At 37.8% G+C, this 27,425-nt stretch overlaps 1 protein-coding gene across 1 annotated transcript in view; it reads right to left on the reverse strand.

The window, feature by feature from the left end:
- The window catches only part of xrcc4 (X-ray repair complementing defective repair in Chinese hamster cells 4), a 44,548-nt gene that overhangs the window by 4,221 nt on the left and 12,902 nt on the right, over positions 1-27,425 (reverse strand). The window contains exons 4-7 of the mRNA XM_079407637.1: positions 19,320-19,486; positions 13,633-13,782; positions 9,978-10,120; positions 5,212-5,353 (exon numbers count right to left, since the gene is read on the reverse strand). Of these exons, the coding sequence (XP_079263763.1) occupies positions 5,212-5,353; positions 9,978-10,120; positions 13,633-13,782; positions 19,320-19,486 (602 nt within the window). The remainder of the gene's footprint in view (positions 1-5,211; positions 5,354-9,977; positions 10,121-13,632; positions 13,783-19,319; positions 19,487-27,425) is intronic.

Genomic DNA, 27,425 nt, shown 5'->3' on the forward strand with positions numbered 1-27,425 from the left:
CAACAAATCCGAACACATCCTGCATAACAAAAAATAAATGAATTTGAAAAATAAAATAAATAAACAACCAACAATGACAATTTGCCATTACATTACTTTACCAAGGATAATTATTTATTAACAGAAGCATAACAAGGGTAAACTCACAAAAACTGACAGAGCAATAAAAAATATGTTTTGCAAAAATAAAATGACTATTCTTAAGACAGACCACTAAAGATTTTGCATTGTGACATTATTTTTAAAAACTATGAAATGTATGAAATGTACTTATGGAAATGTCGTCACAATTAAAAAAATGTGAGGTAAATTTACCTTTTAATGTGAGGTAAAACTCGAGCCGGATCTTTCTTTGGGAGACTCATGAAGTGACCGACAGCAAACACACATGCTGAGGTCTGGATTAATGCAGTGTAACTGGCCTGATTGTTGTCTATTGTGGTGCTTTGCCAGATCCATCTCTAGGCAGGTGCTGGGAGACTGTAGAACAGCACAGTTTCAGCCAGGAGCCAAATCCATGTCTTTCTTTCTCTTGCTCTCTCTCCCTTCCTTCATCTCTCTCTTTCTGTCTTTCTTCTTCTTCTAAAAAATAACTGTTTAACTTCTGATGCACCTCTGAATCCTCTAAAAGAGTTTCGACTTCCTTCTCCTTGACCTGGAAGGAGACACTTCACAGTCAATTTACTTTGCAGTCTCAATGATTTACAAATCTCTTTTTTTGTTTGTCTGCGCAATCTAAAAATCACAACAATCTAACTTTCTCTTTCAAAGAAATTACTTTTCAGGACAATCATCTACCTCCATGCTCCAATCAATTTACAACAGATAAAACCAAGTCCCGCACCACATTGACTTAAAAAATGTATTGCACAAAGATTTTCACATTCATCTGAATAAAAAAAGCACCCCAAATGAACTAAAGACGTGATTACACTTCCCTGATCTAAACATGTGTCGAGAGTTGAGGACGTGCACCACAAGCGGTCCTGTAGCTGAATAAACAAATCAGAATCAGAATCAGAATGAGCTTTATTGGGCAAGTAGGTTTACACATACAAGGAATTTGTTGTAGTGACAGAAGCTCCACAGTGCAACAGAAAGCAAGAGACAGGACACAGATAATAAAAGAATAATATACAAATAGGCAATGTACAAAGCAGCAAAAACACAATATATAATATAGACAACTATGTATGTACAGGTCAAGTATGTGCAAATTAGAAATGAGAAAATAAAAATAAAATAAGTGAGTGTGGTGAATGGATAATGTATTATAGTTGTGTGTTCCACGTTTATTGTTGAGTGTTCATGAGATGGATTGCCTGAGGGAAGAAACTGTTCCTGTGTCTGGTCGTTCTGGTGCTCAGAGCTCTGTAGCGTCGACCAGACGGTAACAGTTCAAAGAGGGAGTGTGCTGGATGTGAGGGGTCCAGAGTGATTTTGCCGGCCCTTTTGCTCACTCTGGATAAGTACAGTTCTTGGAGAGTGGGGAGGGTTGTACCAATGATTCGCTCAGCAGTCCGGACTACCCTCCGTAGTCTTCTGAGGTCAGATTTGGTAGCTGAGCTGAACCAGACAGTTATTGAAGTGCAGAGGATGGATTCAATGATGGCGGAGTAGAACTGTTTCAGCAGCTCCTGTGGCAGGTTGAACTTCCTCAGCTGGCAAAGAAAGTACAACCTCTGCTGGGCCTTCCTGACAATGGAGTCTATGTGAATATCCCACTTCAGGTCCTGAGAGATGGTGGTGCCCAGGAATCTGAATGACTCCACTGCAGTCACAGTGCTGTTCATGATGGTGAGTGGGGGGAGTGAAGGGGGTTTCTCCTGAAGTCCATGATCATCTCCACAGTTTTGAGCGTGTTAAGCTCCAGGTTGTTAAGACTGCACCAGACAGCCAGCTCCTTAACCTCCTGTCTGTAAGCAAACTCGTCACTGTCCTGGATGAGGCCGATCAGTGTGGTGTCGTCTGCAAACTTCAGGAGCTTGACAGAGGGGTCTTTAGATGTGCAGTCGTTGGTGTAGAGGGAGAAGAGCAGTGGGGAGAGTACACAGCCCTGAGGAGCTCCAGTGCTGATGGTACGAGTGCTGGATGTGGATTTACCAAGCTTTACTAACTGCTGTCTGTCTGTCAGGAAGCTGTTGATCCACTGACAGACGGAGGTGGGGACGGAGAGCTGGGTTAGTTTATTCTGAAGGGTTTCCGTGATGATGGTGTTAAAAGCGGAGCTGAAGTCCACAAACAGGATCCTCACATAAGTCCCTGGTCTGTCCAGATGCTTCAGGATGAAGTGCAGTCCCATGTTGACTGCATCATCCACAGACCTGTTTGCTCTGTAGGCAAACTGCAGGGGGTCCAGTAAGGGTCCAGTGATGTCCTTCAGATAAGCCATAACCAGTCTTTCAAATGATTTTGAATAAAATGATGTCTGCTGGCTGATTCTTTTCAGCCTTTAGAGGAGAAATGTTTTTAAAAATGGGCTTTATTAGAGCAGATGTCATGGCACAGAGTCTCACCATCTGTAGACAGCAGTGATTGTGCGGTTGTTTGTGAGAAAAAGAAAAGGAAAAAAAACCGTGGCACTGATACTTCTCTATCTCTATCCAATGACTGTATTTTGGCTGCTGGGAAGCTGCTACTGGCAAATTTCTTGATACCCATACAGGGCCTTTAAACGGATAATAAAAGGCCATTTGCTTTTTGATTACTCTAGAGATGTTGGCAGAGCGATAGAGACATTGGCATGGAAGTTGCTAGAGGTCTGAACAATGACTGTTTTCATAATGTTCACTGATTAGTGAATTTACTTTGATGTTTACTTGAAGTTTGGGGTCAGTAAGATTTATTTTTGTTAAAGAAATGAATACTTTTATTCAGTAAGGATGCATTACATTGTTCAAAAATGACAGTAAAGACATTTATAATGTTACAAATCTATTTAAAATAAATGCTGGTCTTTTCAACTTTCTATTCAGTAAAAAAATCCTGAAAAAATGCCAAATCACTGTTTTCATAAAAATATGAAGCATGACACTGAAGACTGGAGTAATTATGCTGAAAATTCAGCTTTGCATCGCAGAAATAAATTACATTTTAAAACTTTGAATTGTCAAAAATATTTCACAATATTACTGATTTTAATGTGTTTTTGATTAAATAAATGCAGCCTTGGGGACTATGACATTAGCATTAACTTACACCTGTATGAAAGTAGATAGTCTAGCTCAATAAAGGGGAAAAAAGCACCATAAAAATAATTTGTGTAGTAGCATAAAGTAATATTTTGTGTTGTAAGTTTTGTGAAGCAATGCAAAAATTTATTAAATGAAACAAAAAGTATTGTTCTTCATTTTCCATTTATTTATTTGCCATTTTTGGAGCTTGACAGTCTCATTCCTTATCCTTTTAATTTTTTGGAAACCAGCATTAAGATTCTTCAAAACATCTGTTTTTGCATGAAGAGAGAAAGTCATACAGCTTTGGAATCACATGACAGCGAGTACAGGATGACTGAATTTGTGGGTGAATTGTTCCTTTAACTCCGTCTGCCACATAAAACGAAACTCATTCACGATACGCTACCACTAATTTGTGTCACGTTTTACAAGAGCGTTCCAGCTTTCTTTGAGGCACAAAATTGTGCGTAATTAGCCGAGGCATTCAAAGCCACGCAGCTGTTAAAAACCTCATTCCAGGAACAGAATGAGAATCCTCCAGCTGGATTTCTCCACACGTGTGATACGAAGTGGCGTATGTGATATTATTCTCTAAAGAAGTTACAGCCAGATCTCTATGCCATGGCAGTCTATTAAAGTTTGGAAAGTTTTACCACGGTGACAGACCCTGCAGAACGAGAGAAGAAGTCCAATACAAACTCTCAGTCTCCCTCAACACCTGACACGCAAACACACGCACAAACCATCTGGCGTAGAGGCACCATTCTGTCATAGACCACCGCGGCCTCGGCCCACCGGGGCCTGCGAACGTCACTGCTTTGAGTGTCTGCTGACACGGGACGCAGCCGCTGACACTGGGAGGCTAGAAACACTTTTAAACAGAATAAGTTTAAATATTTACTCTGCCTACAGAGTCACACAAACACTCTTGTTTTTACCAAGTTTTAAAAGACCCTCATTAAACGTTAATCTCTGCATAGCCCAGCATAACGTCAATACAATATGAAGCCAAAGCGTCTTTCTTAAATGTCTGCCAACTCGAGAAACTTTCATATAGTATATGTCTGCCAACCTAAAAAACACGGGCTCTGTTCCAAATGCTAGTGAGCTGCCTTTCTACCTACTGTCTACTTTGGCAGCTGCCTTCTAAGGCAACATCCAAACTGAACTGATTTAAAAGGTGTAACGAGTCGGTTAACCAATCAATCGAGTCACACATACCACACTCCTCTTGTAAAGTGTGTAAGACATTCATCTAGTGCTTGTAGTTGATCACAGTAGACATCGGCATATTGTTAAGCAAACAACTCAGTACTGAAATAAGCGCAAAAAATCCATTACATACACAAATATTGGGTGAAATTATTTGTTTCATCAGCTATTTATTTTAGACTGAAGAACTGTGGGAAACCCTGAAAGAATCTCCTAGGAATAATAACAAATAATAACTTAAAAATAATACCTAACGCCAAATAATCTCCAAAACAGCATGACTATTTTAAGATAAACGCAACACGTTTTCTCAGGATCGGTGTCCCTCAGGTGCCATCAAGTCTGAAGAAGTTGCTCAACGCAAATCTAAACCATTCATGGGATTTTTATTGTACAATTACAGAGGCAACTGAGGTACTGGCAAAGGAGGAGATGAAATTATACACATTCTCCTATTAATAGGTAAAAATGAGCTGGAGAGAGAAGCACCCAGGGGGGCCTCCACTGGAAAAATACAAGGTGCTGGCAAACGACCAATGGATTCTGTGCAACGGAAGAGGGTTCTGGGAAACCTGCTTCTGTCTGCTTGACTGGCTGTAGGCGCAGAGAGAGAAAGCAGCATCCAAGGTTGCATGAAATGGCCACCAGAGAATAAGACAACTGGAATTATCACTGACATTTTTATGGCTGCAGTTGCAGGGGTTTATGGGTATCATATGCAATATTACATAACAGGCCTCCAGGAGTTTGAGCCGATCGACAGCAATAAAATGTGTAATTAGACAGAGGATGTGTGTAAATCTGAGGATGTGAGTGATGATACCTGGATCTCTGTCGCTGGTCCAGCGCTGCTCGTTTGGCTTGACTCTCCAGCTCTTGGAGATGTCGGTGGCGGTGTTTTCGACAGGGCGCCACATCTGTGATGTCATTTAAGCTGTCGTCCATCGGGTTGCTTTCTGGCATCTCTGTTAGACAAAACATGGAAAAGTTAAATTTCATCAACTGTTCATATTTGTACTTATTTAGCTGAAGTTTTTTTCTTTTAAAGGGGACCTATTATGCCCCTTTTTACAAGATGTAAAATAAGTCTCTGATATCCCCAGAGCTTATATGTGAAGTTTTAGCTCAAAATACCCCACAGATAAATTTTTATAGCTTGTTAAATTTGCTACTTTTAGGGTATGAGCGAAAACGTGCAGATTTTGAGTGTGTTGCTTTAAATGCAAATGAGCTGTTGTTCCCGGAGTAGAGGGCGGAGTTTCAAGAGCTCAAGCTCCAGCATTAGCAGTGCTAGCCTTTGCAAATAAACATTTCACTATTAGTAAAAGCCTGTTATCTTTACAGAAAACATACTCTGTTTCAAGGTCAGTCATCTGATTGTACTGTGCATAATAAATTTGTGTTTATGAATTACACAGGGAGCACCGCGCGATAAAAATAACAACATAGCTGGTCTCATGCTATCACAAACTTTATAAGTCCCACTTCTGATCATGAGCTCGACAACTTCAAGCGATCTACTCACATTGCTTTCATATGCAACTTTTAACTCCCACATTCCTATTCACAATCATTCTGATAGCACTTGAAAGCAGCATCAGAGAAACAATGATAGCTTTAGCAATAAGCCTTACAGAGTGCCAAGAAGCTCTTTCAGAAAGGAAATTTGGAAAACAACGTGTGATGCTTACTTTGTCTGGAGCTGACGTTCGCGCACGAAGCGTTGGTATTAATTCCTAAACATTTAAGGGACGTTACCGATTTTTTCTAGGATATTTCCATTGAAAATGAAATGTAACCAGTGTCCTTGGCTCAGATGAGGGGAGATTATGGAGACTCCTGTGTTCATTAGTGCATCCCAAAACACAACACTTGCAAAGCCTCTTTGGAGCTGATATTGTATATATCTCCAGTAATGGCGGACTGTAGCTTCTCACTCAGGGCTGTGTTTATGCTAGAGACAGAGAGCGCCACAAATGGGCTGAACTTTTCCCCCTCGGTGACGTGAACAGAGGGAGAATCTGAAACAGCTCGTTCTGAGAGACTGTTCAGGATTTATTGGTTTTATAAAAAATTGAGTTGGTAGATTTTTAGCATTATAGGCTGGTTGTTTTCACACACTGCAGCCACACAACTGTGTTCAAACACCTTATAAAAGTGATTTTTGCATAATAGGTCCCCTTTAAAGAAAATGTATTAAGTGTTATGGTTTAAATGTTCTTAACACTATTTCATTATATGCCATATTCATGAATTTTTACTTAATTTTTTAATCAGAAATGGTATAATTCACTGTAAATGTATTTTTTTTATGAATTTAGCAGAAAATGTTATATAATATATAATTTCAATCTATAAACATGATAGTTTAACATTATAATGTGCAGAAATAATGTGCATCAAACAGAACAAACTTTAAACAAATGTTTTTTGGGAGAAAGTTTAAACATTTTTATTTGCATCATCTCAGGCAGATCAATCCTAAACATAATATGACTGAATATTATTTATATATTAATATAAATATAATATTAAATGCATACAAATATTAATATATTTAATTATCAATCATATTAATAATAATAAATAATAATTATATTAAATAATAATAAATTAAATAATTATAAATAATTATAATTAAAGTATTACTCATTTTAATACATGCATTTAAATAATAACACAACTATTATTGTGTTTATATACATCCCTTCTATATTACTATTCTCCTTATTAGTGCATTATTATCTTAATTTTAATTTTATTAACAGCATGTGCATTATAAAACTTAGACAAAAAAAAAAAACAATAATTATTAACAAAATTATTCTGCCAATAATTTAGATGAGATTAACACATTTAATTTTAAGCAGAAACATTCAGCCAACCTGATCAGTTATTGCCATTTCTAAATATGAGCTACATAGCCATCTGTTGCTAATTTCATGATTTCAGTCAAGATGAGCTATTGTCTGTGAATGTTATTATTTGTGATTGTTTGCATATATAATGGTTCTGAACAGGATTAATGGAGGTTCTCACAGCCAGCGTTCAGGCAGCCGGCCAAGATGTGTCTCCGCTAACACAATCAACATCACAAACACATTAAAAGCATGTTGAGCATCAACATTAAATGATGTACATGCAGTGGGACTGCAATAAAACCCAGCAGGAGCACATCTGTCACACGGGATATGACACTGTAGCATAGTGGGAGACTGTTCAAAATCGCAAAGAATCCAATAGTACTTGTTCTTTAAAGTACTATTGCATTGCCAGACATGTTTCCATGATTGTTTCTGGCAGTTGTTTATAGTTTAATTTACACAGGACAGATATAGCTATGAAACTGGGTGGGTTTGACTCACGTGTGTTGATGCAACAAACATCCTAACCACATTCAAGGCTCTTTCAATTATGCTTCATGTACTGCACCCTTATGGTAAACTTTATAGTTAAGATTAAAAAGACTAAAGCTACAACTCCTACTCTTTAAATACAAAAACATAACCATGCACACACTCTGAAACATAAACCACTGAATCACACTTTAAGGAAGGAAAGAAAAGGATAATAACTGAAGCCCTGAGGAACTATGCAAAGTGACACACACCTAGCAACCATACATTACAAATCATACTGTTTACAGGGTCCCGTTACCTTGGAAGGGGGTTTCTAGCAATAGTATTTTTCACTTTTACACCACAGGGTTTACACAAGGGGAAAAACAGAGAAATTGAGCAACCCGCAGACTACATCATGTGTGACTCCACCTCATTTCCTTTTCTGTGCCTCACAACTCTGACTCAATAATAGCCTGACGGAGCCCCCAATACAGCGTAGCCCGATGTCGAAATCGACCAAAAGCAGAAGGTGTTGCCAAGGAACAACTCGTCTAGAAGATGACGTCATTAACAATAACGGACGACGCAGGGAAAATGTGAGGGTAAGAACTACCTGTAGGCCGTCTCAGTTCTGGCTCAAAGGTTTAATGTGCTGGACAACGCAGCGGTTCTCAGCAGGGGAAAAGACATTAGCGTGGTCATGCTTTGGACAAGAGAGCAAATACCTACAGGGATGTCAGCGCTCTCATTGACGCAATGCAATTACAAGTCTTCGCTGTTCTGTGAAGTTTATTTGTGATCTAATAGAAATACTACAATATAAGTAATGTTATGCAATGCAGCATAGCTATTTTTACCAAAAAACAAAAAATACAGTTAATAAACCATGCAGTAATGCCTATTATGGATAATCCAGTGAATTAGATACTTTACAAATTAAAAATAAATCATCTGATGGATGCAAACCAGGGTCAGAGATTAAAGGGGATTTGGGGACCCTCAAATTTAATATAAATGGACAAAAAATGCCCCTTCACAATTAAACGAAATAAACGCAAGAATCTGCTTAAATTTAAGTATCTGACAAAGGACAACCCAGATATTAAATGAGGTAAAAACTGCCCTTACAAAGCTAAAAATGCCCCTTGAAATCAGTTCTTGGAGCAAATATTGCCCCTTAATAGAAAACGTAACGCTCATGCAAACCAAAGATAAGGTCATTTATAAATAAATAAAACTGATAACAGCTGCTTCACATTGTATAACACAAGATAATCCCAAAAGACTTTCAATATTATACTAACAACATCATAAAAGCCAATATACAAATCGTAAATTGTAAAATATTTGATACACACAACTCTAATAGTTGCATTCCACATTAATGCACCAATCAGAGATGTAGACCTATCGAATTATGTTTCTTTGTCGTTTTCTATCATTGCATGGTATATACTGTCATTCTGTCTGGCCCTACGTTAAGATCTTGAGCTTTCATGCGCTTGCCAGAGTCACTGTAGATCAAATCAGCATCGTGCTGTCATTCATCAACCTGAATTTCCTGGGAAGAAATTCCACTAAATTCACTACACATTGCTAAACTATATTAAAATATGAGTTTCGTTTGATGTTCCAGGCACAAATTCAGTTGCAGGCTCATCTAGTTTGACTTTGGTAACTTTGCAAACATGTAACTGTGTCCAATGAACACAATATTATGGAGCCTTGAGAATTATACAGCGAGCTGAAGAATGAGAATTTCCACAAATCCACACAAACTAAATCACAGACTTTGTTAAAAGTAGCCTGAGAAAGTTTCAGCAGTAATTTGCATTTTTTAAAAAAAGTTTGAGGTACTTGCATCTGAAATTGTGGCTCTCTGGAGACTTTAAAGGAGTAGGAGAAAAATGTCAACCTGAAAAAGACAACCCTAACTACTGTAAGAAATTATAGTCTGCCTCGACCCAGCTTCCACTCCAAATTGTGTATTCAACTATACTCCTTTCCCTACAAAGAGCTTAATTATCATAGAGATAGTTCTTTCCGTTTAAATAATATGTAAATTGTATCTCCGGAGTGATAATTCGTCACTTATAGCATGGGAATGGCAGTAGGCCATCGAGAACCATCTGCTGACCAAAATGCTTTATATTTTTTAGCAGATGCATTGGGAAAAAAGGTTTGGAATACAGGTTTGGAAGGACATAATGACAGAATTTTAATTTCTGGGTGAAGTTAGAAGAATAACCTTGTGTAAGAGGCTTCGGGTCAGGCTGTTTGGGTTCAGCCTCCCGTTCATCTTCTGTACTGCCTCCGTAATCACTCTCTTCTCCAGGACTCTTATCTGCCACAGTCTCCATCGCTCTGTGCTCTTCACTGTCTGCCTTTTTCCTTCCAAGAGAATACAGTAGGTACATGTTAATGAGGCATATAAGAAAACACTGCAGACTCATTTCTAGAAACGACTGGTTCACATGTTCTAAAAAATGTAAGAGAATGCACAAACATTTGAAAGTTTCGCTTTCATTTAAAAACAGTTTTCCATCCTTTCATCCTCAGGTTTTTTTTTTCTACCATTCAAATGCTTTGGGTCAGTGAAGTTTTTTTTTTTTCTTTAAATAAATCAGTATTTTTATTTCACCATGATGCATTAAATTGATGCAAAATAGTAAAGACATTTATAATGTTACAGAATATCCATTTCAAATAAATGATATTTCAATAAATGATTATTTTCAACATTGCTAATAACAAATGTTTCTTGAGCAGCAAATCAGTATATTAGAATGATTTCTGAAGGATCATGTGACACTGAAGACTGGAGTAATGATGCTGAAAACAGCTTTGATCACAGGAATAAATTACATTTAAATTAGTGCTGGGCAAAGATTAATCGTGATTAATCGCATCCAAAATAAAAGTTTTTCTTTATATAATATATCTGTGTGTGCTGTGTATATTTGTTATGTATATATAAATACACACACATGCATGTATATATTTAAGAAAAATATGTTATGTTTATATATTAAATATATTTATATATAATATAAATTATATGAATATAAATATATACACGTAAATACATGTAAATATTTTCAAAATATATACTGTATGTGTGTGTCTTTACATATACATAATAAATATACACAGCACACACAGATATATTATATAAAGAAAAACTTTTATTTTGGATGCGATTAATCACGATTAATCTTTGCCCAGCACTAATTTAAACATATTCAAAAAGAAAACAGTTATTTTGAATTGTAATAATATTTCACAAAATTTACGTTTTTACTGTATTTTTTGTCAAATAATGCTGCCTTGGTGAGACTTTTTTTTTAAAATATGAAAATATGTTACAGATAATCAACTTTTAAATGATAATGTACAGGAGTCACGTGACGTGCTCATGAACCTAGTCGCACTTGAGTAGAGCGCCGTACGTTTGGCCCCTTTTTGCAGTTTTTTTTTCATTTTATTTTAAGTTTTATTCATTAATAATACTTTCACTGATGGCATACAATCGGAAACAGCAGGAGTTGTCTCCATCGGCTTCTCCGATTAAGAAGAAATCCAAGCCACCGACCGCGAGCGATATGATGGACAAGATGGCGAACACTGTTACACACTTTGAGGACATTCTAAGAACCGAGCTGACGGCGATGCAGAACGAGTTCGCTTCTCACATGTTAGTTGTTCAGTCGCTATGCTCTAAACTGGATCTTCTTACAGGGGAGATGAGAGAACAAAAAGTTGTCGCAGATCACGATAGGCACGTTGCCGCGCTCGAGCAACAGGTTGTGGACTTACAGGATCACAATATTTTTCATTTTCACTTTTTTTCACTTTCACTTTTTTCTTTTTCTCAAATAGGCGCAGCAATCTGCATCAGGTTGGATTGCCTGAAGGTTCCGAAAAGGATGACCCTATGGGCTTTTTGAAAAGATTGCTACCGGCGTGGCTCCCGTCTCTGGCGGGCAAAAAGATTGAAGTGGAGCGAGCGCATCGCGTGTACACAAGGCTCTCCTCAGATTGTGCTAAACTACGGGTTTTCATCTTTAAACTGCTGCGGTACACGGACAGGGAGCTTATTCTGCGGGCCGTCAGACTTCAACGCCCCGGTGAAAACAGCCGACGGAGCAACACTGTCTTTCTTTCCAGATTTTTCTCCAGTCGCTGCAAAAAGAAGAAGTGCATTTGTGCCAATTAGGAAGGAAATGAGAGAAGTTGGCATCCAGAGTTTTCTCCTTTATCCTGCAACGCTGAAGGTCATTCTCAATCAAGGTGAACCTAAAATGCTATATATTCCCCAGAAGAAGCAAGAGTTTTTCTCAGATCCCTTTCATTCACCAACTCTCAGTGAACTCCAGCTGGACATTTGCTGTCTAATCGGAGAAGAGATGCTCTAAATGTTTAGGTGACTGTGTCTTTCGCTGTTCACTTTAATCTTCACTTCTTAATTCATAGTTACTAGAAGCTTTCACTGTGCATACAGTATTTTTTACTGATTATGATGTTATTTTATGTTTATAGTTGTATTCCTTCTCTCTCCCTTTTTTTTTATTTATATATTTATTTATTTATTTTTTAAATAGACATACTACCTAGTCAATATGTGACTATGGGGCCAAATGTTGGTGCTACAGTAATGTGCAGGTTTTTGTTGACGCCACGGATCATATTAAAGCGTGCTGGCAGATCAAGGCTTGTTCTTGGTTTGATCTGCCATAGTTCATGTGAATGTGTTTATATTTTTTTTTAATAGTTATGGGAAGGGTGGGGGGTGGTTTAAAGGTAGACTCAACTGGTTTTATTTTCAAACTTGTATTCTGTCTTATTATGCAGTAATTATGTTCGATACCTATGACTGACCTTAATATTCAGAGTTGTAATATTAATGGCCTAAACGGCCCTCACAAACATACAGGTTTTCTGGATTTTTTGCTAAGAAGAAAGATTAATATAGTGTTAGTTCAAGAATCCCATTTGAAAGAGGAGGATATACGCAGGTGTAATAAGTTTTATGAAGTGGTATCTCACTCATCTTCGGATACTAAAACCAAGGGTGTCCTAATATTGGTGCGGAGGACTTTAAATATTACTATTTTAGATAAAGGTTGTGATACAGATGGTAGAATAACACACATAAAAACAATAGAGGAGAATAGGAATATTGTATTTCTTTCAGTTTATCCCCCTTGTACTCCTGACCCTACTTTTTTCTCTGTTTTGTCGAATTATCTCTTGAAATTTTTGGATTTAGAAATTGTATTGGATGCAGATATGAATTCTGAAATGTTGCATATCCTAGATAGATCTGGACCAAAGTAATCACACTCAAGTTTTTTTGTTTTTTTTTCCCGAATATGAATCTATCATCTTCTCCTAAATTTAATCTCTGTTCGCAAGGATCTTTAGGCACGTTTTTGCATTTTTTTTTTTTTGGGAGTGCCCTTCTCTCTCATCTTTTTGGTCTCAGCTCTCACAGGACCTGTTATATTTGTTGGGTACTGAGATATGTTTGACGCCGTGCCATTTTTTCATGAATGACTTTTGGGACTTCACCTTGTCCATCCAACAAAGATGTTTACTGCTAGCTGCTCTCACAGCAGCAAAAAATAGCTAGTCAACAGTTGGAGTCCTCCTCACACAATGGACGGACGAACCTGGACGTTGTTTACTAGAACAGAGCTTGCTGCTGTCCTTTTAAGTTTTGTTTTCCCACAAAAAAAGAAGTGCAGACAGGAAAATGTGCTCAACACAAAACTAGAAGTGATAATCATGAAAGTAACATCATCATGGGATTACGTAACAGGAGAAGGGAAATGTTGAACTGAAAAATACTTACGATCATGTGAGGTTGTATCATGATAAAGTGTCGTACACATCATTATTACCTCAATCGATTCTTCTCAATAGATTCCTCCAGCTCTTTGACTCTTTTCTGCAGGGCTCTGAGTTTGGCTTTCTTCTCGTTTAGGACCAGCACAAATCGGCTGTACAGGTCTCTCTCCAACGTCTCCTTCCCCTGGACGTACCTCTCGAACCTGTGAGGGTGAAGACCAATGAGACCCACCCAAACACTCATGCGGCCCAGTCTCCCTGGACAGCAGATCGGGTTGACAAGACTGGAAATGTTTAGTTATGAGAGTGTTTGCATTACTTAGAAGTTTTTGTGGTTTATAAGTAGATAAACACTCAATTACTTAACATGGAAAACCTTAAAAGCATACTGAACTGAACACCTGTGGTAGTTGTTTGCATAATACACACACACACAAGCTAATAAAGAGCCGTCAGTGTTGAGTAGCGTTACAAATCCCCATAATTCTGGTTTTGGAAGATGTTAGAAAGTGTGGCAGCACAGTCTGACCGATGATGTCACTGCTGCTGTTTCTCAGAAAGGAAAGTTTGAAGCATGTGGAGAACAAGAAAAGAAAGTAAAGAGGATCTTCTTGTCAAGTTGGATGGGATTCCTTAGTCATTTTCCTCATGAATGCGTCATGTGCTCTAAATCAGCCATATACACAGCAAAAAATACTGAAATGCGTATGCATATCTACAGTTCCCCTTTCAGTATCACAGCAAACACAAACTAAAAACATCTCGTGTATCTGGAGTTCCTTAGTAACCACTTAAAAAAAACACAGTCAAGATGCTCTTTCATTCTGAATCATGGGAGATGATGAGGAGGAGAGAGGGTAATCCAAGAGGAAGTTGTAATCTTAAACAGGTGAAAGGCTTGCGTAATCACGCTATTTTGTTTGAAATCAGTTTTGGCATTACACAAAAAAAACCTTGTGCATGTTCCCAGGAACAAAGCAACAAATGAAAAGCATATTCCCCACATTTGTAGACTTTTATTTTTTACGTTGTAGTTCACTTTATAAGGCTTTTCAAGCATCCAAATCTGGTTAAGTTTTAAATATAATTTAATAATGAAAAAATTCTAGAACTAAAAATCAAACGAAATAATTAAATATCCTATTGGCCAATACAGATAAAAATGCATAATAATAATAATAATATATTGAATAATAATATATAAAAATGCTTATATAATATAATATATGTATATATATATATATATATATATACAGGTCCTTTTCAAAAAATTAGCATATTGTGATAAAGTTCATTATTTTCTGTAATGTACTGATAAACATTAGACTTTCATATATTTTAGATTCATTGCAACACAACTGAAGTAGTTCAAGCCTTTTATTGTTTTAATATTGATGATTTTGGCATACAGCTCATGAAAACCCAAAATTCCTATCTCAAAAAATTAGCATATTTCATCCGACCAATAAAAGAAAAGTGTTTTTAATACAAAACAAAAGTCAACCTTCAAATAATTATGTTCAGTTATGCACTCAATACTTGGTCGGGAATCCTTTTGCAGAAATGACTGCTTCAATGCGGCGTGGCATGGAGGCAATCAGCCTGTGGCACTGCTGAGGTGTTATGGAGGCCCAGGATGCTTCGATAGCGGCCTTAAGCTCATCCAGAGTGTTGGGTCTTGCGTCTCTCAACTTTCTCTTCACAATATCCCACAGATTCTCTATGGGGTTCAGGTCAGGAGAGTTGGCAGGCCAATTGAGCACAGTAATACCATGGTCAGTAAACCATTTACCAGTGGTTTTGGCACTGTGAGCAGGTGCCAGGTCGTGCTGAAAAATGAAATCATCTCCATAAAGCTTTTCAGCAGATGGAAGCATGAAGTGCTCCAAAATCTCCTGATAGCTAGCTGCATTGACCCTGCCCTTGATAAAACACAGTGGACCAACACCAGCAGCTGACATGGCACCCCAGACCATCACTGACTGTGGGTACTTGACACTGGACTTCAGGCATTTTGGCATTTCCCTCTCCCCAGTCTTCCTCCAGACCCTGGCACCTTGATTTCCGAATGACATGCAAAATTTGCTTTCATCCGAAAAAAGTACTTTGGACCACTGAGCAACAGTCCAGTGCTGCTTCTCTGTAGCCCAGGTCAGTCGCTTCTGCCGCTGTTTCTGGTTCAAAAGTGGGTTGACCTGGGGAATGCGGCACCTGTAGCCCATTTCCTGCACACGCCTGTACACGGTGGCTCTGGATGTTTCTACTCCAGACTCAGTCCACTGCTTCCGCAGGTCCCCCAAGGTCTGGAATCGGTCCTTCTCCACAATCTTCCTCAGGGTCCGGTCACCTCTTCTCGTTGTGCTGCGTTTTCTGCCACACTTTTTCCTTCCCACAGACTTCCCACTGAGGTGCCTTGATACAGCACTCTGGGAACAGCCTATTCGTTCAGAAATTTCTTTCTGTGTCTTACCCTCTTGCTTGAGGGTGTCAATGATGGCCTTCTGGACAGCAGTCAGGTCGGCAGTCTTACCCATGATTGCGGTTTTGAGTAATGAACCAGGCTGGGAGTTTGTAAAAGCCTCAGGAATCTTTTGCAGGTGTTTAGAGTTAATTAGTTGATTCAGATGATTAGGTTAATAGCTCGTTTAGAGAACCTTTTCATGATATGCTAATTTTTTGAGATAGGAATTTGGGGTTTTCATGAGCTGTATGCCAAAATCATCAATATTAAAACAATAAAAGGCTTGAACTACTTCAGTTGTGTTGTAATGAATCTAAAATATATGAAAGTCTAATGTTTATCAGTACATTACAGAAAATAATGAACTTTATCCCAATATGCTAATTTTTTGAAAAGGACCTGTATATATATATACATATAGTAAAAAAATTCAGACCTCCCCAACTCAAGATTTTCTAGTGACTGATTACATCTAAATTTTTCCATTGGTCCAATTGGATTTCTGCTAACTGAATTTTATCATTTGTGGAAACAGTCTGTAAACATTGGCTCAATGAGAAATAATATGTCGAGCCAATTGGGAAAAAAGAAGTCTACCAAACCAAGTTATTGGCCAAATTAAATATTTTAAATAGTAGTAGCATACATTTTTTGTTTTAACTAATTTCAAAATGTATATTGGTAAATGTATATTGCTAAAGCAGCCTTACTAAATAGTTTATTCCCTGTTGTCCCAAAAGAAAAGGAAAAAAAATATTAAATGATGATACACTAATAAAATTAACAATATTGTGAAAATACCTTAAAATTATGAATACATTGACATTTTCTACACAGTATACCTTACAAAATCATGCATTTCAATTCTCATAAGATACACAAATCTGATGAATTGCACCTTATATATTGATACATTCACAACCATGCAAAAAAAATGTCAAACACCATAAAATAATAATTTTATTAATAATGGTAATAATTTATCTGAGGTTACTTCAACCAGTGTTTTGGTTAATGTCACTGAATATTACCATTCTCACAAAAGGTACTCTGATCTCATGAACTATTTAAACATTAAACATAAAATACTTTCACATATTAAAAATGTCAAAAACTCCATCAAATTTAAGTAATGGGGGGGGGGGGGGTTACTTCACCCAGTGTTTAAGTAACTTGACATGAACTGTACCGTTCTCACAAGAGGTACTTTGAGCTCATGAAATGGAATCTTACACTTCAGATGTTTGCCAAAAAAAAAAAAAACTCATGAGAGGTACTTTGAGGTTAAAATTCTGTCATTAATTACCCTCATGTCGTTCCACATCAATAAGACCGTTGTTTCATCAAAAATTTCATCATCGGATTTCATCAAAAATATATGGGGTTCAGGTCAGGATATGCCTGACCTGAACCCCATATACAATCTATGGGATATTTTCAAGAGAAAGATGAGAAACAATGGATCCAACAATGAAGACGAGCTGAAGTCTCAATAGTGCCTCAGCAGAGCCACAGGCTGATCGCTTCAATGCCGCACCTCACTGATGCATAAATGAACATACGTTTAAACATAACTTTACATAACTTGAACTTTTCTGTTTTGCAAATCCTTTTCTTTGATTGATCTTAGGAAATATTGTAATATTTTGAGATACTGTATTTTTGACTTTCATGAGCTGTGAGCTCTAATCATCAAAATTAAAACAAAAAAACTTTTGAAATGTCTTACTTTACATGTAATGAGTCTACAATATATGAAAGTTTCACTTTTTGAAATAAGTTACCAAAAAAAAGAACTTTTTCACAATATTTAAATTTTTTGAGATGCACCTGTATATATATAGACCAGAACCCTTCTTAGAGCTGGCCGTCCGGCCAAACTGAGCTATCGGGGGAGATGAGCCTTGGTGAGAGAGGTAAAGAAGAACCCAAAGATCACTGTGGCTGAGCTCCAGAGATGCAGTCGGGAGATGGGAGAAAGTTGTAGAAAGTCAACCATCCCTGCAGCCCTCCACCAGTCGGGGCTTTATGGCAGAGTGGCCCGACGGAAGGACCTGAAGGACCACAAGATGGTGAGAAATAAGATTCTCTGGTCTGATGAGACCAAGATAGAACTTTTTGGCTTTAATTCTAAGCGGTATGTGTGGAGAAAACCAGGCACTGCTCATCACCTGTCCAATACAGTCCCAACAGTGAAGCATGGTGGTGGCAGCATCATGCTGTGGGGGTGTTTTTCAGCTGCAGGGACAGGACGACTGGTTGCAATCGAGGGAAAGATGAATGCGGCCAAGTACAGGGATATCCTGGACGAAAACCTTCTCCAGAGTGCTCAGGACCTCAGACTGGGCCGAAGGTTTACCTTCCAACAAGACAATGACCCTAAGCACACAGCTAAAATAACGAAGGAGTGGCTTCACAACAACTCCGTGACTGTTCTTGATGGCCCAGCCAGAGCCCTGACTTAAACCCAATTGAGCATCTCCGGAGAGACCTAAAAATGGCTGTCCACCAACGTTTACCATCCAACCTGACAGAACTGGAGAGGATCTGCAAGGAGGAATGGCAGAGGATCCCCAAATCCAGGTGTGAAAACCAAAAAGACTCATGGCTGTATTAGATCAAAAGGGTGCTTCTACTAAATACTGAGCAAAGGGTCTGAATACTTAGGACCATGTGATATTTCAGTTTTTCTTTTTTAATAAATCTCCAAAAATGTCAAAAATTCTGTGTTTTTCTGTCAATATGGGGTGCTGTGTGTACATTAATGAGGAAAAAAATGAACTTATATGATTTTAGCAAATGGCTGCAATATAACAAAGAGTGAAAAATTTAAGGGGGTCTGAATACTTTCCGTACCCACTGTATATATATATAGTTAGTTAATTAGTTACATAGGTATAGTTTTGGACAAATTTCAACAGGGAATTTAAAAAAGAACAGGCATATTTTAAAGAAATAAGTATAATGGATATTTCTTTTCTTTTTCAGTATTAAGGATTTTAATTTTAAAGCACAGCAATTTCAAAATTTACATTTGAGGGATGACTGAGTAATGTAATGTTTTTAGAACAAAAAGTCTCTGAGTAATGCTAACCACAAAGCTTAACTTACCCATAAATCATAAACTGAAGGGACCCATGTTGAATTAGCCTTCCAGGTTAGCAAACAAATGTATAACTTTAGTGAACAGCTCTGTTCTGTAAATTATTTTATTTATTCCAAACATCCGTTTCTACAGTTCTGTGGGAGTTGGGAAGTATTGATCTGGTGTGGACCTACTCTTTAGTGATGTGTTCCTGTTCTCTCCTCAGCTTCTGGTTCTCCTCAAGCAGGTGCTGGTTTTTGGCCTGTAGACGTGCACTCTGCTCCAGACCATGACTAATGAGCTCCCTTATGACTTCAGTGGGCTCAAGCACCGCCTGCAGATCCACCACGCCGAGCCTGAACTGACAAATAAAGAGAGAACAAGATTAATAATAGAAGACCTCGTGCAACCTGGCACCTGAAAGAGACACCTGCCCTTCAGCTATTAGCATCCTGACACAAGGGACATTGGCTGAGAATGAACTTCGCCCACAGACGGTGAGATTTATTTGTTGGTTTCTGAGTTTGGGGTTGTGGAGGAGGGATGTGATGTAATGTACTGGAGCTGTATCACATCACTCCACCTCTGAGATCCAGATGTTCTCACTATTTTTGACCAAAGAATTTCCATTACTTTTCATCAAAAAATTCGATCAATCTTTACTGAACAAGAATATTTAAAATTGTCTAGATTTAAAGGGAGGGGAGGGAGGGGGAAGTGGTGTGTGGTCCATAGTATGGTGTAAAGTATGGTGACCCATACTCAGAATTTGTGCTCTTATTTAACCCATCCAAGTGTACACACAGTAGTGAACCTACACCCGGAGCAGTGGGCAGCCAATGCTGCGGCGCCCGGGGAGCAGTTGGGGGTTCGGTGCCTTGCTCAAGGGTCCCAGTCGTGGTATTGAGGGTGGAGAGAGTGTTGGTTATTCACTCCCCCCACCTACAATCCCTGCAGGACCTGAGACTCGAACCCACGACCTTCAGGTAACAAGTCCAACTCTCTATCCATTAGGCCACGACTGCCCTTTTAGAGGAATTTGGTAATGAATCATTCAGACCGATGTGTGAAACTCTTTGACTGATTCACTGAAAAGATATATATATATATATATATATATTTTTTTTTTTTTACTTTTGGCACATTCTCAAGAAAATATACACGCGCACACACACACGCAAGTAATTATATATATATATATATATACACACTTCTAAAATGCAGATATAATTACCAATATATAATATATGCACCTTTATTTTCGGTAATTTACAACAAAAATAAGTATAAATAGAAATTAGCGTATTGTAAAAATAACGTATTATATAAATATAAATTGTATAAATAAATTATTTTATATATACACATTATAATTATTAATTCATAAATTATATTTAATTATATAAGTATAATTATATACTAAATACATTAATTAATAAGTAAATAAAAAGATAAATAAATTAATTAATACATAATGCATAACTAAACAAACAATAATGAAATTAAGAAAATAAAAAATAATAAAAATACTTAATGAATAAAATAAATGAATAAAATTATATTTTAAAAATAGATAAATAAATAATTATGCATATATTATGAAATATTATAAATACAGATCTATAATTAGCAATAATAAGCCTAATTTACATAGACTGGATACACATTCGCAGCACAAAAAGACAATTGCTGAAAGTGCATAACACAGTCCTAATCCAGCACAGACAGAACCTGGTTTAAGTAAAACGAGGACAGTTCATGAATACAATGCTTTTTTTTATTTGCAAAAAAACCCTAAAAACTGTTTCGTGGGTTTCACTGCCCAACTCCGTCTAGCACCTGGACAAACACACCAACATTTAGCCTGGACTCTTGTACTGATAAGACGAGCCAACCGCTGTGATGAGAGCCAACGGGCGACAGCGAGTCTCTGATCCTCAAATAGATGAACTCTGCCAGGACACACAAGGGACGGACGCCCGACCTGTAGTGTGTGTCAGTCTGTGAATGATAAGGACGACTGCACTGAAGATAACAGACTTCACAGAGACCTGAGAACACAACGAAGTTCCTGCCGTCAGCCTACCGAGACTGTGTTAACTGAACACTTTTGTCTTCTAAATGATTCTTGATGGCTGTAAGCAAAAGACAGTGAGTGGAGACAAGCAAACGAATCCTTATGACCTTGTTGTGAACGACTCTGGTAATGTATGTAGTAATGTAGCACTAAAAGAGAAGTTTAGCATGCTCTTTAGGGGTGCGGAGATGAAGCTGTCAAGCTCAAAAAAAGGAAGCTATATAAGAAGCATAAAAGTATCGGAAAAGTAGTCCATTCCACCTGCGCACTATTTTCCAAGTCTCCTGAAATCAAACAAATGCTGTGTTTGAAGAAAGGACTAAAAATTACACTTCTATTGTATACTTAAATCTATCAATACTGCTTTAAGTCTTTTAGAATACAACATAGAAGTAGTTCAAATTAATAGTTTGGTTTTCTGAATCATTGAATCATGCAAATGAATCATTCAGACATTGAAAAGAATCAACTCAACAAACAAATTCACTCAGAAATCAGACCTTATTTCAATCCCAAGAAACATTTCAGAACTGATAAAACAGACATTTACACGTTATATATGTATACATAAAAATTGGGAATAATAAAAAAAACGTAAAAGATAAATAATCAAAAAACAAATGCTAAATAAATAAGCAATGTTAAACAAATCAATTAATACATAAATGAAAAAAAAAATAAAAGAATGATAATTAATGGAGTAAAAATTACTAATATCATATTGCTACAGGAAATAAATTATCCAAAGTATTTCTTGCCGGCCACATCTTCTTTCTGTGTTCTACAGAGAGAGGAAAGTCAAATAGATTTGGAAAAGAGATCGATGAGGTGAATAAATGATTTTTAATTTTGGTCCATAACATACCTCCACACAGAACGAAAGAGCCAGCTCTTATGCAACCGTCACATTTAGAAATCCTTAAACAAGAGATTCAACAAGGAACCTTTTCCAGCCAGAATGTGACGTACCATCGAGCAACAGTCCTTTACATGATGAGCTCAGAGCTTCCATGTCCCAGAGTGCTTATTTAGACAGGTCTGTGTAGTGAACCTGGATGCAGCCCATTCATCCCACAGTGGGAAGCCAAATTGCGGAGACAGACACAGGTTGAATTGCTATTAAAACTCTTATGACGAAGACTAGTGGCTTTATGCTTAAAAAAACAAACAGTTGTTCATGAGTCACACAAAATCATCGTTTGAACTCAATGATACATGAGAAGGCAAGCCAAACATTAGAGCTGAAGTCAAGAAAGATACTTTTTTGGGCCTAAATACAATCACATCTTTTAATAAAGATATTTTGATATATACAGTGGGTACGAAAAGTATTCAGACCCCCTTAAATTTTTCACTCTTTGTTATATTGCAGCCATTTGCTAAAATAATTTAAGTTCATTTTTTTCCCTCATTAATGTACACACAGCACCCCATATTGACAGAAAAACACAGAATTGTTGACATTTTTGGAGATTTATTAAAAAAGAAAAACTGAAATACCACATGGTCCTAAGTATTCAGACCATTTGCTCAGTATTTAGTAGAAGCACCCTTTTGATCTAATACAGCCATGAGTCTTTTTGGGAAAGATGCAACAAGTTTTTCACACCTGGATTTGGGGATCCTCTGCCATTCCTCCTTGCAGATCCTCTCCAGTTCTGTCAGGTTGGATGGTAAACGTTGGTGGACAGCCATTTTTAGGTCTCTCCGGAGATGCTCAATTGGGTTTAAGTCAGGGCTCTGGCTGGGCCATTCAAGAACAGTCACGGAGTTGTTGTGAAGCCACTCCTTCGTTATTTTAGCTGTGTGCTTAGGGTCATTGTCTTGTTGGAAGGTAAACCTTCGGCCCAGTCTGAGGTCCTGAGCACTCTGGAGAAGGTTTTCGTCCAGGATATCCCTGTACTTGGCCGCATTCATCTTTCCCTCGATTGCAACCAGTCGTCCTGTCCCTGCAGCTGAAAAACACCCCCACAGCATGATGCTGCCACCACCATGCTTCACTGTTGGGACTGTATTGGACAGGTGATGAGCAGTGCCTGGTTTTCTCCACACATACCGCTTAGAATTAAGGCCAAAAAGTTCTATCTTGGTCTCATCAGACCAGAGAATCTTCAGGTGTTTTTTTAGCAAACTCCATGCGGGCTTTCATGTGTCTTGCACTGAGGAGAGGCTTCCTTCGGGCCGCTCTGCCATAAAGCCCCGACTGATGGAGGGCTGCAGTGATGGTTGACTTTCTACAACTTTCTCCCATCTCCCGACTGCATCGCTGGAGCTCAGCCACAGTGATCTTTGGGTTCTTCTTTACCTCTCTCACCAAGGCTCTTCTCCCCCGATAGCTCAGTTTGGCCGGACGGCCAGCTCTAGGAAGGGTTCTGGTCGTCCCAAACGTCTTCCATTTAAGGATTATGGAGGCCACTGTGCTCTTAGGAACCTTAAGTGCAGCAGAATTTTTTTTGTAACCTTGGCCAGATCTGTGCCTTGCCACAATTCTGTCTCTGAGCTCTTCAGGCAGTTCCTTTGACCTCATGATTCTCATTTGCTCTGACATGCACTGTGAGCTGTAAGGTCTTATATAGACAGGTGTGTGGCTTTCCTAATCAAGTCCAGTCAGTATAATCAAACACAGCTGGACTCAAATGAAGGTGTAGAACCATCTCAAGGATGATCCGAAGAAATGGACAGCACCTGAGTTAAATATATGAGTGTCACAGCAAAGGGTCTGAATACTTAGGACCATGTGATATTTCAGTTTTTCTTTTTTAATAAATCTGCAAAAATGTTAACAATTCTGTGTTTTTCTGTCAATATGGGGTGCTGTGTGTACATTGAGGAAAAAAAATGAAATTAAATGATTTTAGCAAATGGCTGCAATATAACAAAGAGTGAAAAATGTAAGGGGGTCTGAATACTTTCCGTACCCACTGTATCTATTACTGATTATTTTTTTTAAAGCATTTTCCAATTTCTTTAAAAGAAACTTATTTACTTAAGCCTTAAAGGTTCATCCAAGTTCACCCAAAAGTGAAAATTTGCTTAAAATGTATTCACCTCAGGCCACCCAAGTTGTAGATGAGTTTGTTTCTTCACCAGAACAGATTTGGAGAAATTTAGCATTACATCACTTGCTCACCAATGGATGCCCGTCGAAACAGCTGATAAAAACATCACAATAAACAATAGTAGTGTGGATTACAAGTAATCCACACTACTCTAGTCGCTCAATTAACATCTGTGCAGATTTCTCCCCTGATTCAGACAAGACAAATTTTTCACTAGAAAAAGCAACATTGTGGACAGAAGACTTGTATTTTACCTGGAAGAAACGGTTTGATGTTAAATACATCTTAACAATGGATTTGTTTCTCAGAAACACGCAGCTTTTCTCTTCACAAGACGTTAAATGATGGACTGGATTGCTGTGAATTACTTGTGAATTATTGTGATGTTTTTATCAGCTGTTTGGACTCTCATTTTGACGGCACCCATTCACTGCAGAGAATACATTGGTGATCAAGTAATGTAATGCTGAATTTCTCCAAATCTGTTCTAATAAAGACACAAACGCATCTAGTTCTTGGATGGCACGAGGACGAGTACAGCAAAAGTAAATTATGACAGTTTATGACAGTGAACTTTGGGGGAGAAAAGGCTGAAAAAAGAAGAGGCAAAGCAGACCAAAGCCTCTTTAAATGAGGAATACTGATGGATTTGATGATGGACGTGAGGTGAACACACCAAACACGACCATAATCCAGCGGAGTTAAGGAAACGAAACGTTCCCCCAAAAGAGTGACTAAGAATGACCTCTCGACAGAGCCAGCATTGTTTCTGTACATGGCTGGCTGGTCTGGAAAGTATTAGACAGTTTCATCTCTGCAATCAGTCAAGTGGCCGGCAGAACCCAGAGCAGATGCCATCATATCCCCGCGAGGACGCCAGACCTCCCAAAGTTTCCTAGGACTTCTTCAGTGTCTGACCACAGAAAAGTCACGTGACTATGAAAACGTGCTTCACACCTAAACTACTATCATGAGCAAAACACAGCAATGCAAAATCAGAAAGAAAGAAAAACAGATTTCTGAAAGAAATATATCAAGTAATTTCATATTGCATATCTATTTAATGCACAATTATATATATATATATATATATATATATATATATATATATATATATATATATATATATCAATCATATATAAATTCAATTTAATATTTTGTCTTATGTCTATGTCATCTTTTGCAAATGTAATATATGTATGTATATACATTATATATACATACACATACATACACACACACACACATATATACGCACACATTTATAAACATAGCTAACTTATAAAACAAAACATAACACGTATACAACAATGTTTCTAAGTCTCAGCAGTGTCACCCTGAACGGTTTACTTGATGATGGCTCAGTTTAAGCACATCCACATATGTTGGATAGGAGTTTGTGTAGCCCAGCTCTGGGATGCAGAGCATCAGTGTCAAGCTAGTTTACAGCTGTGATCTTCCACACGCTGCCAGAAACGCTTCCACATGTGTCACAAAAAGACTCTCTTCAGCGCCAACACATGAGAAGTGCTAAACAATTAACAGCAAAAGGAACAAGAGAAAGAAAAGCAAGGTTTTTTTCTCAAGATCCCCCTGAACGTGGGTCTGATTGTAATTACAGCATTTACAAATACATGGGGGCACTGAGACCCAAACTATGGCAATGTTTTAAATCCCTCATGTTTGCTGTTTGTTTGCTGGATTATTTGAGTAAACCAGATCATATCATTTTGGATTTGGCACTTGCATCTGCATGAGAAAGCATGAGAAACTACGAAAATCAAATATTTGGAGGTACAGATGGTAAGCATTTAAGCACGGGCTGTTTAATTTCAACCGATCAGATCCTTATTTCCTCACCTCATGCCACCTCCGTGTGCCCTATGTGAGCTTCAGGACCAACAATGTTAGGAAAATGTGGTCCTGGCAGTGGGCATGGGAACTAATGTCCTTTCATCTAAGCATCTGCAACACTGCACATCTGTTTTTCACCAAAAAAGGCAATAACTTTCTTCAACGCTACTAAACAGAATTCTTTATAAATTATAAAAATCAACACACACACACACACACTTATTACAAAGCCTAAATATATTATATACTACTAATTATATAGCTATAATGTATATATAAAATAATTTATATAGCTATGTATATAATAAATTATGTAACTACAGTGCCCTCCAAAAGTATTGGAACAGTGAGGCCAATTCCTTTATTTTTGCTGTAGACTGAAAACATTTGGGTTTGACATCAAAAGATGAATATAGATGAGAGATTAACATTTCAGCTTTTATTTACAGGTATTTTCATCTGGATCTGATACACAACTTAGAAGATAGCACCTTTTGTTTGAACCCACCCATTTTTCATGTCACCAAAAGTATTGGAACAGATAGAATTAACAGATTAAAGTGAAAAAGACTTAATATTTAGTTGCAAATCCTTTGCTTTCAATAACTGCATCAAGCCTGTGACCCATTGACATCACCAAACTTTAGCATCCTTCTTTTGTGATGCTTTTCCAGGCTTTCACCGCAGCCTCTTTCAGTTTTGGGGGGTTACTCCCTTCAGTCTCTTCTTTAGCAGGTCAAATGCATACTCTACAGGGTTTAAGTGTGGAGATTGACTTGGCCAGTCTAAAACCTTCCACTTCTTGCCCCTGATGAACTCCTTTGTTGTTTTGGCACTATGTTTAGGGTCTTTATCTTGCTGCATGATGAAGGATCTCCCAATCTGTTTGGTTGCATCTTTCTGTAAATTGTCAGACAAAATATTTCTGTAGACTTCTGAGTTAATTTTGCTGCTGCCATCATGTGTTACATCATTAATGAAGATTAACGAGCCTGTCCCAGAAGAAGCGATGAAAGCCCAAGCCGTTACATTACTTGTGTAATGTGTACTATAATGTACACCTGTGTACACTGTGTTTCAGATGAGCTTGTATGTTTGGGATCATGAGCAGATCCTTTCTTTCTCCAAACTTTAGCCTTTCCATCACTTTGGTCCATAAAATCAGTCCATAAAACCTTGTCCCAGAATTTTTGAGGCTCGTCTCCTATTCTTCTTGCTAATGAGTGGTTTGCATCTTCTGGTGTAGCCTCTGTACTTTTGTTCATGAAGTCTTCTGCGAACAGTAGATTGTGATACCTTCACTCCTGCCC

The sequence above is a fragment of the Barbus barbus genome (assembly GCF_936440315.1).
Source record: "Barbus barbus genome assembly, chromosome: 45".
Lineage (NCBI taxonomy): Eukaryota > Metazoa > Chordata > Actinopteri > Cypriniformes > Cyprinidae > Barbus > Barbus barbus.